The sequence below is a fragment of the Natator depressus genome, chromosome 21, assembly GCF_965152275.1.
Source record: "Natator depressus isolate rNatDep1 chromosome 21, rNatDep2.hap1, whole genome shotgun sequence".
Classification (NCBI taxonomy): domain Eukaryota; kingdom Metazoa; phylum Chordata; order Testudines; family Cheloniidae; genus Natator; species Natator depressus.
This window is the reverse complement of record NC_134254.1, coordinates 11,505,287-11,522,522: the sequence shown is the minus strand read 5'-3', so window position 1 is coordinate 11,522,522 and position 17,236 is coordinate 11,505,287. Positions and strand designations below refer to the sequence as shown.

The 17,236-nt window shown below is 54.9% G+C and overlaps 1 protein-coding gene across 2 annotated transcripts in view; it reads left to right on the top strand.

Moving 5' to 3' along the window:
- TULP1 (TUB like protein 1) overlaps positions 1 to 15,660 on the top strand; it is a 34,060-nt gene extending 18,400 nt beyond the window's left edge. For both annotated transcript variants that reach the window (XM_074935876.1, XM_074935875.1), the window contains exons 5-14: positions 1,430 to 1,543; positions 2,889 to 3,002; positions 4,251 to 4,391; positions 4,943 to 5,040; positions 5,635 to 5,805; positions 7,806 to 7,918; positions 10,601 to 10,709; positions 11,162 to 11,260; positions 11,678 to 11,849; positions 14,894 to 15,660. In XM_074935876.1, the coding sequence (XP_074791977.1) occupies positions 1,430 to 1,543; positions 2,889 to 3,002; positions 4,251 to 4,391; positions 4,943 to 5,040; positions 5,635 to 5,805; positions 7,806 to 7,918; positions 10,601 to 10,709; positions 11,162 to 11,260; positions 11,678 to 11,849; positions 14,894 to 15,027 (1,265 nt within the window). In that variant the 3' untranslated portion in view covers positions 15,028 to 15,660. The remainder of the gene's footprint in view (positions 1 to 1,429; positions 1,544 to 2,888; positions 3,003 to 4,250; positions 4,392 to 4,942; positions 5,041 to 5,634; positions 5,806 to 7,805; positions 7,919 to 10,600; positions 10,710 to 11,161; positions 11,261 to 11,677; positions 11,850 to 14,893) is intronic.
- Positions 15,661 to 17,236: the final 1,576 nt, after the last annotated feature.

Sequence of the window (17,236 nt, the reverse complement as noted above, 5' to 3'; positions counted from 1 at the left end):
ATAACACTCGCTTTACACTCGCAGCCCAAACACAACAGCCAGGCATGCACGCCACAATGCACCCTCGCATCACGGCAATCCAAACACAGCTACGCCACGCGTCCCTGGCCAAACACAACCCTCGTACACTCGCGTCGTGCTCCCAATCCCACACGCTGCCCTGCATGCAGGACCTGATCCAAACACAGCTACGCCATGCAGATGCAGTCCCCTCTCTCACTCACTCACACAATCCAGCACACAGCTCTGCACATATCCCACAATCCAAAAATCACACTGCAACACAATCTCCATCCAAACCCACAACAGCACCATGCGCCCCAGTCCAAACCCAGCCCTCCCACATGTGCTGTGCACTTTCGATCCAAACCCATCTGAAAGCCTTCCTGAAAACACTCTTGGCACTGCTGGAGAACCGACCCCGCCCCCTCCACCCCTAAAAGGCAATGAAAGGACGTGTCCTGAGAGAGTCCCCCAGCTCCCACGTAGGGTGAGTAACACCCGTCTCTGCTTTCAGAGGACAGCTGCACAGAATGGGCAGATGGCTGCTGCAGTTTTCGGCCCCATTCTAATGCCTGTCCTCTCATGCATACAAGGTCCATTTTCCAGACAAATATTTCACCCGCCCTGACCCACCAGGGTGGGTGTCTATGGGCAATGGCTCCATTCCTTGTGACTGTCTCTCCTGGGGAGGGAGGGAGGAGGCGAGGGATAGAGGAAAGGACTCCCCATGGGATGCGTGTATTACACAGACTCCTAGGAAAAGCCCAGGAGGCAAGACAGTCACTAGGTGGCAGCCTTGTACCACACGCCCTCCGCAACCCCAAACTCTCGCTCTCCTGCACACAAATACAGTGGCCTTTATTTTCTAACCTACTATTTCCTATAGGGTAAACTCCTAGGGTAAAAAGCCCTGATCTACACCCCAGCATTTCCAACCAGGTTTGAAACTGGTTCAGCTGGTGTAGTGGAGGCCACGCTCCAGACTGCCCAAACTGGTTCTCAAAGCGGTTTGACTTGGGAACGGGGGAGTTCCCAGTGGGGGCCCAGTGAAGTCAGAGCAGCCCTCCAGACTGGAGATTCCTACGTAGGCTTTTAAGCACACATTTAAGCTTTCTTCTCACCTGGATTGATCCCATTTACACTGGCTGGCCAAGCTGGTTAGAAACCAGTTTTCCAGGATTCGTGATCAAATTTGGTTTGAGCCCCAGCACGGACTAGACTCCCAGACACTGGATGGGTGAGGTGTAAGCAATGGCTGACATATGGCAATGGGTAGGTCCAGGTCCAGTGGGCCCAGGCTAGTCCCCAGCAGTGGGGAAAGTTCCTCTAAACAGGGCAGGCGGAGCCGTCGTAATGTGGCGGTATCCCTTTTTCTTTAATCTTCTTTTCATCCCCTCTCTGCTCCCCCCCACCCCCAAACTTCCAGAGGACTCTGAGGAGGAGGAGGCGGAGAACGATGACCCGCCGAAGAAGCCAAAAAAGAAGCTCCCCAAAGAAATCCCAGCTGGAGAAAGCAGGGAGAGAAAACCCAAGCTGAAAGGTCAGCAGCTGGAGCCCTGGAGAAAGGGCTGGCATGTGGAGGTGAACCCTGGGAGTGAACCCTGCTGTGTGAGTGAGAGGAAGGATGCTTCAGCGGTGAGGGTGCTAGACTAGGACTTGGGGGAGCTGGGTCAATTCCCTGCTCCCCCGCAGACTCCAGGTGTGACCTTGGGTAAGTCACTCCCCCTTTACGAGCCTCAGTCCCTGTTCTGTGCGATGGGGACCACAGCCCGCCCGGTCAAAGGGCGTGAGGTGCTCAGATGCTATGTTGAGGCAAGGCCAGGTGAGGTACCCTCTGTCTCTGGGGATCTGTGTGTACATCAGAGTCCCTCTCCAGGAAATGCCCAAGGGGACAGGAGTGGAAGGATCCTTTTGCTGCATATTTCCTTTTCCCTGTCAACCGAGGCAGCTGGGCTGGAGCTGGTGTTTCTTTGCCTGGCTTCGGGATGTCTCCGCCTTGTAAGCGGACAGCCCAGGAGTCAGATGGACCTCGGCATTCAGAGTCCTTTGCAGAGCTGAGCTTCCGAAGCCTGAGGATCCACTGCCGTGCATGGCGGGGCGGACGAGGCTCTTTCCAATCAAGCACCCTTGAGGCTAAACCACAGGGGATTCGCTTCTCCCAGCCAGAGCCCGAGTTCGAGTTCCCCGCCAGCGTATGGCTGAGGGAGAGCCCCTCTGCTGGCAGGGTGTTCTCAGCATTGTCTTCCAATTAGCCTTCTCCCGGAGGGGCCAACAGGGAATCTCTCTCCCCCCTGGGTCAGTGGAGCAGGCTCAGGCTGGGTGTTATGGGACACACACTGCTAGAGAGCAGGAGATGGAGGCCTGGGACGCAGGCAGGGCATGGAGAGGGCAGCTCGGATCCAGGGAGAGCCCTGGCTCGGGGCTGGCCTGAGGGAAGCACCAGCCAGAGGTGGTGAGTTGCAATGGGTGGTTATTAGGGAAGTCAGCAGGACTGAGCAGTTAACACCCAGGCTGGAAATGAACAGGGACCACTGGCCAGCTGAGGCCCCAAGCCTCCAGAGAAGTGGCTGAGGGAGGAGGGCAGCAGAGGGCTGGGGCTCTCCTGTGTCTGCGTCTCCAGAGGCCCCAAAGTTACATCCCTGTGTCCCCCTTCTCTCTCTCATCTCCTCCCTGCCCCTTGCGCTCTCCCCTCAACACACCTGGCTTTTCCCCCATTCCTCCCCCTCCCTCTTTCCTTGCTCCCGGGCTTGTCCCCACTCCTCCCTGTTCTCTTTCTCTCTCTCTCTCTCTCCCCCCCCCCCCGCCCCATCACTTACCCCTCACTATTCCCTCTGCCCTCCCTGCTTCTGCCCTCTTTCTCCCTCCTCCTTTCTCCCTCCCAATAGGAGACAAAAGTGATTGCAATGCCAAGCCCAGAGCTGCCAAGCCCATGAAGAAGGAGCCGACGTCCATGTTCCAAGTGAGCGGGGACAAGAAGGAGAGAAAAGGCAAAAAGAAAGGTGAAGGGCGACAACTGCCCATACATTCCCTGGGCCCCCAGAGCTCTCGTCATCAACAAAGGGCGCACAAGGAGTCACCACTGGTACCATAGGAGCCCTTGGGATATGGCTAGGGCTGGGTGGTCAGTATTTGGATGAGAGACCTCCCAGGAACTCTGGTGATGCTTCAGCAGGGGAAGCGCCCTGCCCTGCCTCAGTGCTGACCCGGTTCCCCTGGCACGTGGCTGTAAGACATTTGGATGAGGCCCATGCGATCAGTAATAGACCCATGGCACGTCTCCGAAGAATGAAGGTGTTACATAAGAACATAAGAATTTCCATACTGAGTCAGACCAAAGGTCCATCCAACCCAGCATCCTGTCTTCCCACAGTGGCCAGTGCCAAGTGCTCCAGAGGGAATGAACAGAACAGGGAATCATCAAATGATCCATCCCCTGTCGCCCATTCCCAGCTTCTGGCAAACAGAGGCTAGGGACACCATCCCTGCTCATCCTGGCTAATAGCCATTGATGGACGTATCCTCCATGAATTTATCTAGTTCTTTTTTGAACCCTGTTATAGTCTTGGCCTTCACAACATCCTCTGGCAAGGAGTTCCACAGGTTGACTGTGCGTTGTGTGAAGAAACACTTCCTTTTGTTGTTTTAAACCTGCTGTCTATTAATTTCATTTGGTGACCCCCTAGTTCTTGTGTTATGAGAAGGAGTAAACAACACTTCCTTATCTACTTTCTCTACACCAGTCATGATTTTATAGACCTCAATCATATCCCTCCTTAACCGTCTCTTTTCCAAGCTGAAAAGTCCCAGTCTTATTAATCTCTCCTCATACGGAAGCTGTTCTAAACCCCTAATGGTTTTTGTTGCCCTTTTCTGAACCTTTTCCAATTCCAATATATCTTTTTTGAGATGGGGCGACCACATCTGCACGCAGTATTCAAGATGTGGGCGTACCATAGATTTATAGAGAGGCAACATGATATTTCTGACTTATTATCTACCCCTTTCTTAATGATTCCCAACATTCTGGTCGCTTTTTTGACTGCTGCCAGCCAGATCTTGACCAAAACCCACCCTGAGTAACTCCATTCTCCTGAGCGAAATATTCCCTTGTCATGACAGATGCATACGGGCTCCATCTTCAGTGTCTCTCGATGGCTTTGAGATTCTCAGACGAACGGCACGAGCGTTAGCACAGGCATCCGTAGCCCTCTCTTGACTGATTCCTCTGTGCGCGTCTCCCCCCATAGCCCCAGCTCTCACGAACAGTGAGGCAGAAGACGACTCCGATTCCAGCACCAAGCCAATCAAACCCAACACGAAAAAGGACACAGCTTCCATGTTCCAGGCGGGAGGCGACAGCCACAAAGAGAAGAAGACCAAAAAGAAAGGTGGGTGCTCCCTGAGCTGGGGGTGCACCATGGTAGGCTCTGGGCACAGACGGGTACAAGTCCCATTGCTCAGGGCAGCACATGGGCAGATACTGGACCCCTGGGGTTACAAACTCTTCCATCTTCACCAGGTGGGGGTATTATTGTGGGTCATATATTTGGGCTCTAGAGGAGGAGAATGTGTTGCTCCCTGCTGGCTACTTTAACTAGTGGAATCGGCCACGTCCGTTGACTTGCCTCGTGCACAATTGCCCCAGTGGCTGCTTGTCCAGGCCAGCAGCTCAATGTGACCGAGTTAGGATCCCCTTGCCCTCCCTTTGCTAGCAGGGTACCCATCACATTGCTTCAGTCATGACCTGCCGCTGCCGGTTGGCTGTGCGGGCCGGCCGTTCCACGTGCTCTGCTCCCGGGGGGCAATCAATCCACCGGCCAGCGCGCTCAGCTCCTCCCTGCCATCCCGCTGCGATGCCGGCGGAGCTGGGCTGATGGGGTCTGGGCCGCTTCTGGGCAGCAAAGCGGGCGATGCCCATTGTGCGCATTTCTGTCTACAGCTCTCCCCAAAGCCGCCAGGGAGGGGAGCGAGGGAGAGGCCTCGGAAAGCCCTCAGAAGAACTCCAATAAGAAAGGGAAAGGGAAGAAGTCCAAGAAGGTAAAAGGCCGGGGCTAATGGCCAGCACTGGGAACAGGGGTTTCCTCACGACCTCCCTCACCCCTGGGGTACGGCAGACCCGGAGCCAAATCCAGGGGCAGTCGCAGGAGCTTTCTGGTGTTAATGCTGAAGGAGGGCGGGAGGATGGGCAGGAAGCCCATCTCGCAGAGCAGCGCCACAGAAAGAATGGAGGGTGGGGCTGCCTAAAGGGGCTCCCGGCAGGTTCCCACAACAGCTGGGAGGAGGGGGTTGCCCCGGCAGGTTCCTGCAGTGGCCAGGGGGAGGGGGTCGCCCCAGCAGGTTCCCGCAGTGGCTGGGGGGACTGAGTTCAGAGAAGGGAGATGCTGAGGAGCCTGGCACTTGACTGGCCAGACCCAGGGGAGATGAGGAATATGGCCCAGGGAGCAGCTTTGTGACTGGAAGGGAAAGGAAAGTGCCAGAGCGAGATACGTCTGGGCACACAACACTTGGCGGTGGGTGTGTTTCTGGCTGCTAACGCTTTCTTTCCGGAAAGCCCTAGAGCGGCATGTGCCTGAAACAAGCCCTCCCTAAAGCCTTCTCCCCTTTCCGTCCTGGGTGCCGGCTGGGCCACAGAAGGAGGAGAGGCCACCATCCCCTGTCATCGAAGTGGACAACCTGGAGGACTTTGTGCTGCGGCCGGCCCCTCAGGGGGTGACCATCAAGTGTCGGGTCACTCGAGACAAGAAGGGGATGGACCGGGGCCTCTACCCTACATATTACCTGCACCTGGACAATGAGAAAAAGGCAAGCAGTGAAATGAGGTCCCAGCCTATTAGACTGTGGAGTATGCCTCCCAGGGATCGGGGCAAACCCCTCACTCAGGGTGAGAGCTCAATGGGGAATGGTTTTCCTGCCCCGCGAGAGTTTTTGCACAATTCTTCCCACCCTGAAATGAGGCAAAAAGTCCCCATCTCAGAAAACGCGGTGAGCCAATGATCATCTCAGCCGGCATCCATCAAAGTGTTCCTTTTCACGAAGTTCGAAATGTTTCACTTCCACTCGGACCTTGTAACTTGGTTTTTAACCTGGTGTCAGTTGAATTGACAGATGTCGAAAGGGAATGTCATTTTGAATCGTAAAGTGAAAGGTTTTGTTCTGGACCTGTGGAACCAGCCGTCCTGGCAGCTTCAGGAGGTTTCAAACATTCTTCGAATCGGGAGATTGGTTGAAACCAACCTTTGCTCAGGCGCGAAAAACGTTTTGTTGGAGAATTCCTGAGTAGAGCTGGTCGGGACACTTAAAGCTGGACAAAGTACTATAGAGATGAACAATGCCCTAACGGGTCAGAACCATCCCGGGCGTAAGCCCATTGCCGTCACTGGAGTTACACCAAGGCTGAGTTTGTCCCAATGAGTCTTTCCCATCTCTGCCTCCTGATATTCCATGGTGGTTTCCCCTCTTTGCTGCAGCCTGAGAACAGTGTCACGGACCCATGCGGCAGCCATGTAGCTGTGCCTGCGTACTGCTGGGAGAAGGGTGACTGTCAGCGCTCCTGTTCAGTTCAGGCCCACTGTGTCTTCCTGAAGATGCACCCCTCCCAGGAGCTGATGCCCCATTTCCAGTGGTGATGCTGATTCAGTGGTGCAGTTTTCACGCTGCTCCTGGAGTAGGGCTGCAGCTTGCGATTTGAAATGCATTCATCTGCTGAGGGATCTGTTCCCTTCCGTCCATATTCCCACAGTCCGCCTTGGGAGATACCCCAGGCTCTTTACATCCAGTGCGATTCTGTCGCTCAGCAGGTGCAGTTAGAAAGCCCTCGCCACAGGGGGTACGTCTACACGGCAAAGAAAAACCCGTGGCTGGCCAGGTGACTTGGGCTCGGGATGCGGGGCTGTTCCATTGCTATGTAGACTTTGGGGCCCTCCCACCTCGCATACCCTGTGTAGACACATCCTGAGAGCCCAAGTCAATTGACCCGGGCTCTGAGACTCTGCACCATGGATTTTAATTTGCAGCGTAGACATACCCAGTGTGTGAATACAAGGCCCGGCACAGAACCGAACTCCCCAGGCAGGGTCACTGCGTAACCAGTGTCTTTGAGAGTGTCTCCATTTGGGAGACCCATAAGATGTCATCACAATCACAGCCCGGTGACATTGGGCTGCCACCCTCTCCTCTTGTATCTTGTTCTGCTGCAATGTGGGTCACGTAAATGTCACAAGATTGGCCCTCATGAGCTTGTCCTGTTGCACAAGCCAGAATGTCCAAGAGGCCTAGAACCACCATCCCCAGAGACTTTAAAAAGACCCCCCTCAAGGAAGGTAAGGATCCATGGAAATCTAAGTCCCAGACATGAGTCTAGCAGTTAGTCTGGAACATGGTGAGCTCCCTAGTCATTCCCATCTCTTGTGTCAGTGGGTCTAGGCCCAGCTCCTGTGAAAGCTGCCTCCTGCAGAGCACTCCGAGCTTCTCCTGTGTGGTGTTTCATTGTTCCAGGGAAGGCAACCGTCACAGACGGTGGTGGTCCTGGAGACATGCGATCTCTATGGTAGCTAAGGCAGGTCACCAAGAGGACTTTGCATATCAGGACAGTGGCCTTGTACTGAGCTCTGTATTTACTAGGGAGGTCATGCACCACGTGCTGTATTCCCAGCAGCCTGTTAGTAAGCAGCTTGAGTGTGTTTTGAGCCAGGTAGAAGTTCTTCAAGGTGTGTGGCTTCAGTCCTACTTACCGTGAGTTGCAACAATTGAGCAACCCCCGCTCATCTCCTGTAATCCCGCCCCTTCCTTCCCGTCTCCGACAGGTGTTCCTGCTGGCTGGTCGGAAGCGGAAAAAGAGCAAAACCTCGAACTACCTGATTTCCATTGATCCCACTGATTTGTCCCGAGGCGGAGAGAACTTCATTGGGAAGTTGAGGTATGAGAAAAGCTGTGGCACCAGGCAAAACGGAGTCCTGTCCCACCTCCCATTTCCATGAGTCCAGAGCAATTTCTCAGCAGGTGACCGTGCCAGGGAGTGAAGTGAGAATACCTGCTATATTGCAGTGTCTGCCCTGTACGGCTGGAATCATGCCAGCCTAGGTCTCCTGCTGCCTGGGCGATTTCCTGCATTCTCCTGTTCCTGCGGCTCTGAAGCCCCATCTGCTGGGATTGGGTAAAGCCCTGGTTTAGCAAACGCTGCTGCATGGTGAAGTGAATGCTCTGTGGCGAGTGGAGGGCTCCCTTCGCTCCAGACAGAACTTGACAGCCCATGTTGGGAGGGATGGGTCACGGGTTCAGATCCCATCCTGGTCGGTAATGAGTGCAAGTGGTCACCAACCGAGGGCTGTTGGGTAGGCTGCAGGCAGTGATTTGGTGGGTCCCAATCGTGTTCCCCATGGACAGTTGTTCACATCATGAAAAATGCCTTCATACTTGACACTAATCAGCCCCCTGGCTGGCAGCCTCGGCGGAGCATCTAGGGGCGGTCTGGGCCATTGAGACTGAACTCTTATCTCAGCCCCAGAGGGGTCCGTCCTGAACCCGATGGGCCCCTGGTGGATGCAGCGTGAGAGCAGCCAGCCCTGTCCCTCTCTGGTCTGTCCCTGCTGCAGGGATACAGGGAGGACTCCAGGACTGTCCATCTGGCTCCTTTCACTGGCACTAAATTGATGTCTAAAAGCTATCAGGAGACAGTGGGCAAGGGGTGATCCTTCCACCCCTGCTTCCCTCACTTCCCGGGCTCAGGTGTAGTTTCCCCATGTACGTACCCCCCTTCCTACATGGAGATGTGGTCCACACTGCACCATTCAGCTTCCCCCCCAGCTCCATTCGGGCTGGTTGGCTTACTATCTACAGTGCAGGTTCTGCACTGATACTGCACATAGGGTGGAAACTGGTCCTTCAATGGGTGACGTGGGGAGAACATGTCCCCCATGGACATGGGGCAGGGGGAACGGGGTTTGCACTGAATCCCTCAGGTGGAGGAATGAGTCCCACACAGTTCAGCCTCCCAAAAGACAACTCTTGGAGGGAGGGGACCCAAGATTGGCAGCTGCTTGGAAACACAACGAGGAGCCGAAGAGGGTGCACGTGTTGTCTAGGTTGCTGCTTCCCGCTGCGGCCCAGTTGAGTCCTTCTGACTTTGCAGCTGGGGGTCACAGCTTCTCTGGCTGGAACTGGAGCCTCCTGTGACTAGATCTGGCTTCCGGACTGGCGCTGGGGGGCAGGGAGGGGAGAACTGGCTCGTCTGGTTCTTTCTGAAGGGGAGAGAGGTCGCCTCTTGACCCTGCTTTCAGCAGGGAGGAGTCCTGCACGTCCCAGCAGCCTTCGCTGCGGGCCAGGGGAGTTCGCTGTGGTCTGTTGGAGCAGGGGGTGGGAGGCAGCTGTGTGTATGGCAGTTCAGAGACAGGTTCCACCCTGCGAGCACCCATAAATGACAGGATGTTAGCTCAGTGCAATTCGGTGACTAGCGTAGGCTGGCTACCTCAAGCGTAGGCTGGCTACCTCAAGCGTAGGCTAAGCACAGAGCTGCCCAGGGAGCCAAGACCTGCTCTGCGTGCAGAGTTGCACCAGTTTACCTAAAGGTGTGATTGCAAACAGGTTTCGTTGTACCAGCGCAACACTGTGTGTGGACTCTCTTCGGTCAACGCAAACCCGTCTTACGTCGAGGTAGCATGAGTGAGTAACTTTGCAGGTGCAAGTTACAGAGAGAACCAGTTTAAAGCCCTTTACGAGGGTCGACATGAGACTTTGCATCCCTTGTTTAAACCCTTTTAAGTTAAACCAGCGCGCACACAAGCCCCCACTTATATGGGGGTGTAGCAGGACTAGTGCAGGGGCCACGGGAATCACCCACATACTGACCAGTGTCTGTGACACGCTATTCTCCCGCTGCAGAGTGTATGTTTCTGCTCAGTTGTGTGTAGCAGGCGCCTATCCAGAATCTTACCCACAATGCCCCTCAAAGCACGACAACCCTGGTGTAAAGGAATCCAGGGTGCATTTGCAGTTAGGAGACCTGCTTGGTTGCTGCATTGGTGAAAAGGGTCATTGGGAAGCATGGTGGGATTGGGACCCCCAAGTCTCCTCTGTGCCTAGATCCAGCCCCACTTGGCTATCCAGGGAAATGCCAGCAATCTAAACAAATGTGCAAGGCAAACTGAAGGGTGCGATGGATCAGGGGAGCTGTGTGCAAGGGGCAGCTGGGTCTGGAGGAAGCTCTTCCATGCCTTGGAGTCTCAGAGCTGGGCCTGGTGCAGGTTGTTCCCTGTGCAGGATACAGCCCATGCCCCTCCCACCTCCCCATTAATCAGGTGCTTGTCAGTAAGTGACTGTCCTTGACAGACTCTGGTGGAGGAGAGCTGCTCCTCTCGCTCCCTGCGCAGAGGTCTGGGCTTTGGGGACCACTCCAAAGACCCCACATTCCCTCCTGTTTCCTCCCTTTGATTGTGCTGCTGGGGGGCATCTGCTGAGATACCCTGGTGCCCTGGAGACCCCTTTCAGAGCAGCACAGAGGGTAACCTAAGGAAGGACAAATAGAGGATCAGGAGAGGGGTGACGGTGCCACATACACCCCCCTCCCCCAGGTCCTCAGCCCGATTTCTGTCTTTTGTTGTAGATCCAACTTAATGGGGACTAAGTTTACCGTGTTTGATAATGGTGTGAACCCCGACAGAGCTAACGCCGACTGGTCAAACGTGCGACAGGAGCTGTCAGCCGTCGTGTATGTAAGTAACAGACATAGGCTCCTTCCACCTTCCCCTGGTAGAGAACCGTGCTCACTGGGCAGCATCCCACAGTGGCTACTCAGACTCCTGTGCCCGCTGCAGTCTGTGCCAGACTGAGAGATTCCCAGATTCACTGCCAGTAAACGCGGCTGTCCTGCATCCTGTCCTGGAGAGCAGAGGTTGATCCACCGGGCAGGCACAGCCTGGGCGGCAGCAGGACGAGCTTCTCCGTACACACATCCCAGCCGCGCTGCATGCACATCTGGATGGGAGGCAGGGCAGTGTGGAGCACTGCGTATCCAGGTCACGATAGGGAGTCCCGGAAGCACGCTGCTGGTACCAGTGGGTCAGGAAAGAGCTGCTAAGTCCTGAGTGGGATGTTTGTTCTCCCTGTTCAGCATGCGTGAGCCTCCGGTGACGTACTGAGGAGACCACTGGGGTTTCTGTTTCAGGAGACAAACGTTTTAGGGTTCAAAGGACCCCGGAAGATGACCGTGATCATCCCTGGAATGAATTCGGACAATGAGCGGGTGCCAATCCGGCCCCGAAACGTAAGTTGGCGCACCAGCCAGCAATGCTGGGAGCAGGCCCCCGCTTTCCTCCGTGGCATAGCCCACTTCTTAGCAATCCCTAAGGGAGGTGGTAGTTCCCCACCCAGGCACTCAGATGCCACGGGGACAGGCATGGTATAAGAACTAGAACAGAATGGCAGAAGCCTACAGCATGGAGACGATTTAAAGGGGCATGGAAGGTCCAGACAAGTGCCCAGATGCACACATGGGACCATATACCGCCTTGGATCTCCGTGGCCAGCTCCCCTTGATGTCGGGAGGAGTACACGGGTGTGCAAACATTGTACGCAGCCTCATCCAGACCCTGCACACCCTGGGAAATATTCGCAGGGGTAGAAAGACTCGCACACGCCTTTCTCGTGCTGTCTCCTGAGCGTGTTTTCTCGCTGGTCCCAGGATAACGACGGGCTGCTTACGAGATGGCAGAACAAGAACATGGACAACCTGATCGAGCTGCACAACAAGGCCCCGGTATGGAATGACGAGACCCAGTCTTACGTCCTGAACTTCCATGGCAGAGTCACCCATGCCTCCGTCAAGAACTTCCAGATCGTGCACAGCAACGATCGTAAGTCCATAGGGAGAGTCACCATGCAAGGTCAATTCCCCGGTCAGGGAGCAGCGTGCGAGACACAGGCGATTCCCTGAGCAAGCTATGGCAAGATGGGGTGGGGGTCGTCAGTCAGGAGGGCTCTCACGCCATCTCTCCGGCTTAGGTTTTGTGCTTGTGAGCTTCAGTCTGGTCATTGTGAGCAGCATTATCCCGGGGCAGAGTAGCTGTGTCCCTGGGATATGAAGGGAAAGCTGATCTGGGCCTTGAATTGGCACCAGACAGGAACTGGGAGCCTGTGGAGGATGTGGGGTCCTCGGCAGCTTTTCACGCTGAGGTCAGGAGGTGGGCTGCTGAGGTCTGTCCCTGGAGCACAGTCCTGGCGCCCTGCTCTGGGGCTCGCACGTTACTGACGTGGCAGCTCCGGTGCTGGGCATGCACCTTACTGAGCACGGTCACTTCATTCGCCCTTTCTGCTCCCTGGGCATGGGCAGCATCTGAGCCAAAGCGAGTTTCCGCTCCTGACGGCCCTTCAAAGCCAGCACCATCCCGGAGGGTCAGCTGAGTCTGTCAGCTTCAGGCATCAGCCGGAGAGTCAGGCAGCTAGTGGTGGGGGCAGAATCTTTACAGCGGGGGAGAAGGAACGGTCCCAGCAGGCTGAGTGGTGGGATTTGCAGCTGGAGAGGTCCTGCTCCCGCTTGGAAACTTGCAGTCCATTTGATCTGAGAGGAGTCCAGGTGTGAGTTTCTGGACCATAATCTCACTTTAAATAAGGGGCTACGCTCTGCAAGGAACCTGCTCCGAGGGAGCGTTTGGCCCATTGTCCAAGCAGAATGGTACCCCTGAGGAGCCTTGCTACTCATAGCTCTGTGCCCATGGTGGGCCAAATTCGTGCTCCGTGTGGATCGTGCTGGAGTGGAGCACCAGGGGGAGCCAGAGGGCCAGGCAGGTTGTGCGTGGGGACTGGGGCTACGTGGGTCTGGTGGACGGGGGAGCCTGCCCAAGTTCTGCCGTTCCCCAGCCTGGCTCGTGCAGCTTGAGCCTGGAACCTTCCCTGGGCGCAGTTCGAGCTGCAAGGAAACTTTTCCCCTCCTGGCCTTTAAACAAGGGCTCCTGGCTCAGTTTCTCGCTGCTGGTCACTGAATGAATAACTAGGATAAGACCCTAGGACGAAGCTGTCCAGAAGTCCCCACCCAGGCCGTCGGTGCCGCTGGCCATTCCTGGTGGGGGCCCCGCTGATGGGGACAGCTCCAGGAGCAGGTCGCCCCAACCTGGGCCCGATGGGCCCAGGCCCTGAGCTGGGGGAAGGGGAACAAGAGAGGCAGTGAGCACCCCGCACCGAAACCCATTCGATAAGCAAAGGGTAGAGCCCAGGAAGGATCACAGACCAAATCCAACCCTGGTGTAAGCAAGCCCAGCTCCCACCGATGCCAATAGCTGAGCGCCTGCTTACACCAGTGTTACATGGGCCCCTTTTGTGGCTGGTTTTGAATCCATGGCATCTGAACTCCCCGCATCCCATGTACGACCATAGAGGGAAGAATGATTTGGGGCTGTTCTCGGGGGCCTGTGCTTTGCCGGAGGTCAAGCTAGGTGATCAGCTTTGGGGAGCTGGGCTCTTTGGGAAACCTGGCCCCGAGTGGGGGTGTGTGATGAGACTCTTTGAAAATTCTGGCCCCTGGGCATAAGTGGGAGTTCAGCAATCCACAGACCTCATACAGCCTCTGCTCCGGGGCGGGGGAGTCTCACCCAGAGGGCGAAACAATCCTGTGTTGGCTCCGTTCCAACTCGGCTGATGCTGGAGACAGAGTGACATTTTACTTGGTTGGCTTCATGAGTTGGCTGGATTTGGAAGGTCCCTGAGGATCAGTCAGAGGGTTCGAAGTTCAGACAGCTGACTGCTTGGGGGCTGTCGGGCTCCACCCACCCTGTGCCCCAGACTCAAGGCAGAGACCACCTGCGAATATCTGAGCGAGGGCAGCTCAGCGGCTTTATGAAGTGTGCAAAGCAGTGAGAGACTCTTCTGCCTGTCACCTGTCCAGTCCAATCAGGGGACGTTTGTGTCCAGAGTGTTGGATTACAGGACAGAAAGAACCTGTCAGGGGGCCTCCCGGTTATTTTTACAGATTTCCTGTCACCCTCGCTGTTGTAACAAAAGGAAGCCACGGGAGAGGCTGTGGGCTGGGGGAGTGCCACTGCAGTGCTGAGAATGGTCAGGTCAGGAATTCTAGCAAGGGATCAGTTTCCCCTTGGGAGAGGCAGTGTTTGGGGCTCCTGTGGTCTCTTACCCTATCAGTAAGGGAGCGGCGCTGAGAGGGGCAGGGCTGGTTCTGCTGTTTAAATGGCAACGCTTATTGTCAGGCAAGTGGCTGAGCTCTGCCTCCACCTTGCTCAGCCCCCTCCTGCTCTGCTGGGTTTGACATTTGAGCGAGAGCCCCGCGGCCTTTCAGTCCCCCATGGCGCGGTGCTTCGCTCAGCCACCGCCTGGGAGCTGGCAGCAGGTGCAGGGCCCACACACTCAAACGCGGAGACATGATGCAAGCGGCATTGCTTCTTTGGAAGGTCACCTTCGATGGACAGACTGCAGAGGTTGGGCTCAAACTGAGCCCCTGGGCATTCAGATCCCTAGGGGTATGACTTCAGCCTCTGGGATCTGAAAAACTGAGCTGGAAATGTCACCAGATGGACTTCCTCGTGGGTTTTCCGGATGGTATAGAGGAGCACTTCATCTGGTGCCTCCTCCTAGTCAGGGATCTCAAAGCTTTCACATGCATTAATGAATCAAGCCTCTCAACCCGTTTAGTTATCCCTGGGTCACCGATGGGGAAACTGATGCGGCTCACAAGGTTCAAAGTGACTGGGAGGGACCAGGCCACTGGAGATCTGAATTCTGTTCTGGCCTCTGCCAGAGACTGCGTAGCCTTGGGCAGTCTCCTAAGCCAGCGTTCTGGCTGCCTGGCTGAGTCGAGGGTGTGGGGCTTTGACCCTTGGCACTCAGACCAGCCCAGGAACCTGTTTGTGTGCATGTTTGCCCTGGTGGCCTCTTACCTCCTCTCTTTCAGCTGACTACATTGTGATGCAGTTCGGCCGCGTGGCGGACGACGCTTTCACCATGGACTACAACTATCCCATGTGCGCCGTGCAGGCTTTCGCCATTGCCCTGTCCAGCTTTGATGGGAAGCTGGCCTGTGAATAACACACCTGGGAGCCCTACGTCCCTGAGCTGTCCTGAGCCTAGGCCAGTCGGAGGGGCTGAGCTAGACAGGGGTTTACCTACAATACAGGGATCTGTACTGACAATCGAGAACCCGTGAATCACTCTGCAGATGTGAAAAACAGCTGGACTGGTATTACTAATGTTACCTGTGCACACCTGGACAGTGGTACTGAAGGAGACCAAGTGGAGTCGTTAAATGCAAATATGTATCTACCGATTAGGGTGTAGCAGGTCAGATATCACACAGTCACCGTTCTGTCTTCCTCAGCTTCCACCCTGATGGAAGAGATGGCCCCAAGCACTGCAGGGATGCTCTTTTAAGCTATAGTGGGTTGGATCATTACTGTAGAATACCAGAATATCATGTACTCTTGTCTCCATCGAGTCTCTGGGTGGTTCAGAACTGGCTGCTGGTCCCAGACCACAAAGCAGAATCGCTCCCTCTATATACTTAGCAGATGAGCCCAATGGTTACTCTGACTTCATCCTTTCAGGAAGTTCCTTGGAGTCCTGGAAGTACTCTTTTAGAGGTTTTTAGATTCTGTTTTATATATTGTAGCATTAGATTTAAATAACAAAGGAGTGTGGGAGGCAGTTAATTTGTTTTCTTTGTATGATAACGGTCAATAAATGAAGAACTGTGGTGACAAGTCTCTGTTCATTAAAAAAATAAAAATTGAACTTCGTGCTGGACCAGAGTGCTTTCTCTATCCCCAGAATAGGTACAGCAAGGGAATGGAAGGGTAAGTATCCCTCACTCGCACTGTCCAGCCAATGTGATTCCTCCCTCTCCAGGCAGAAGATGTATTGATTTCTTGAAGAGCAATACTCTGGCCTCTAGCTATGCAGCAGACACGGCTGGTTCATGGTATGTACGTGTGAAGGCACTTCTAACCAGCACCTGGCCCAAGCTTTGTAAAGAGCTTGCCTGGATTTTGTAGGAGCAGAGATGGACCTAATTCCAAACCTAGGCATTACCATCTCCCCCGTGCACCCATTGGGAAGTGGCCCCTTGTGACTATCTGCAGGCCCTGAACCTGGGCCTGCATCCACAACACCAGCACCACCCGACGGGTCTACTAGTGACTGGAGTATTGGGATAAGGATAAGGTACCACCCACAGGGACCTGATTGGAGAAGCTCCGGAGTCCCTGATTGGGCCAAGTACACTATTTAAGCTAGAAAGAGACACAGTAATGCATCCAATGAAGTGAGCTGTAGCTCATGAAAGCTTATGCTCAAATAAATTGGTTAGTCTCTAAGGTGCCACAAGTCCTCCTTTTCTTTTTGCGGATACAGACTAACACGGCTGCTACTCTGAAAGCTGTCAAGTAAGGTGTCTGTGCAACAAGGTGAGTCCTGGTTTGCTGCTACCACGGACCCTGCTGTCTGCTACCTGACTTCTAGTCTTGTACCGGATCCCTGCCCTGTTCCCAGCTCCCGCCCTCAGCCTCATCCACTCCCTGTATCCTATCACCCTGGTTCCCAATGGCCCCAGCTCTGACCCCTCCTGCCTTGCTTCTTACACCCAGGGCCTGATTCTCCATTGCCCTGTGTCTTGCATAGTCATTGATAGCAGCACAAACGGGATATAAAACGCTGCCATTGTGAGCAGGTGCCGTTGGGCACTCGCTGTGCTACATAAAATGCTGAGCAATTTGAGTCTCTGTCCATGCTTCGAGGTCATTAACCTTTCCTTACGCGACAAGGAGTCGGCCCTTGAGGAACTCCAAATCCCCTCTGCATGGTGTATTTCATCTCCCTCCTTCCCTCCCTACAGGCCTTTCTGAATGAGAATGGCCCCAGCGCCACTTGCTTTGAGTGTCCAAATCTTGCCAATGGCTGCAAATATTGAAGCAACCAGCTGAGGCCACAGTAATGTAAAATCACTCGCATCAAGTGGGTGGAAGGTAAACGCAACTGGGCTGCTCCACAAAGGAAAGATTCAGAGCCAGCCCCCTCCTAATGCCTCAGGGGAGGGGACTCTCTTAAAAGACAGACTGGGCCTTGAGTTACCTTTATTGGATGAATATGAATTGCAAACACTCCTACCCCTGTTCTAGCCTCCCTGCCTAGCAGGCAGTGCAGCCTGCAGCCACACCACCTCTGGCTGGGATCCGGTTCCACCTGCCAAGCTGAGCATGATTGGGTTGGGTCCTTACTCGGAGAAGAGACCTCAAGGGGGAAA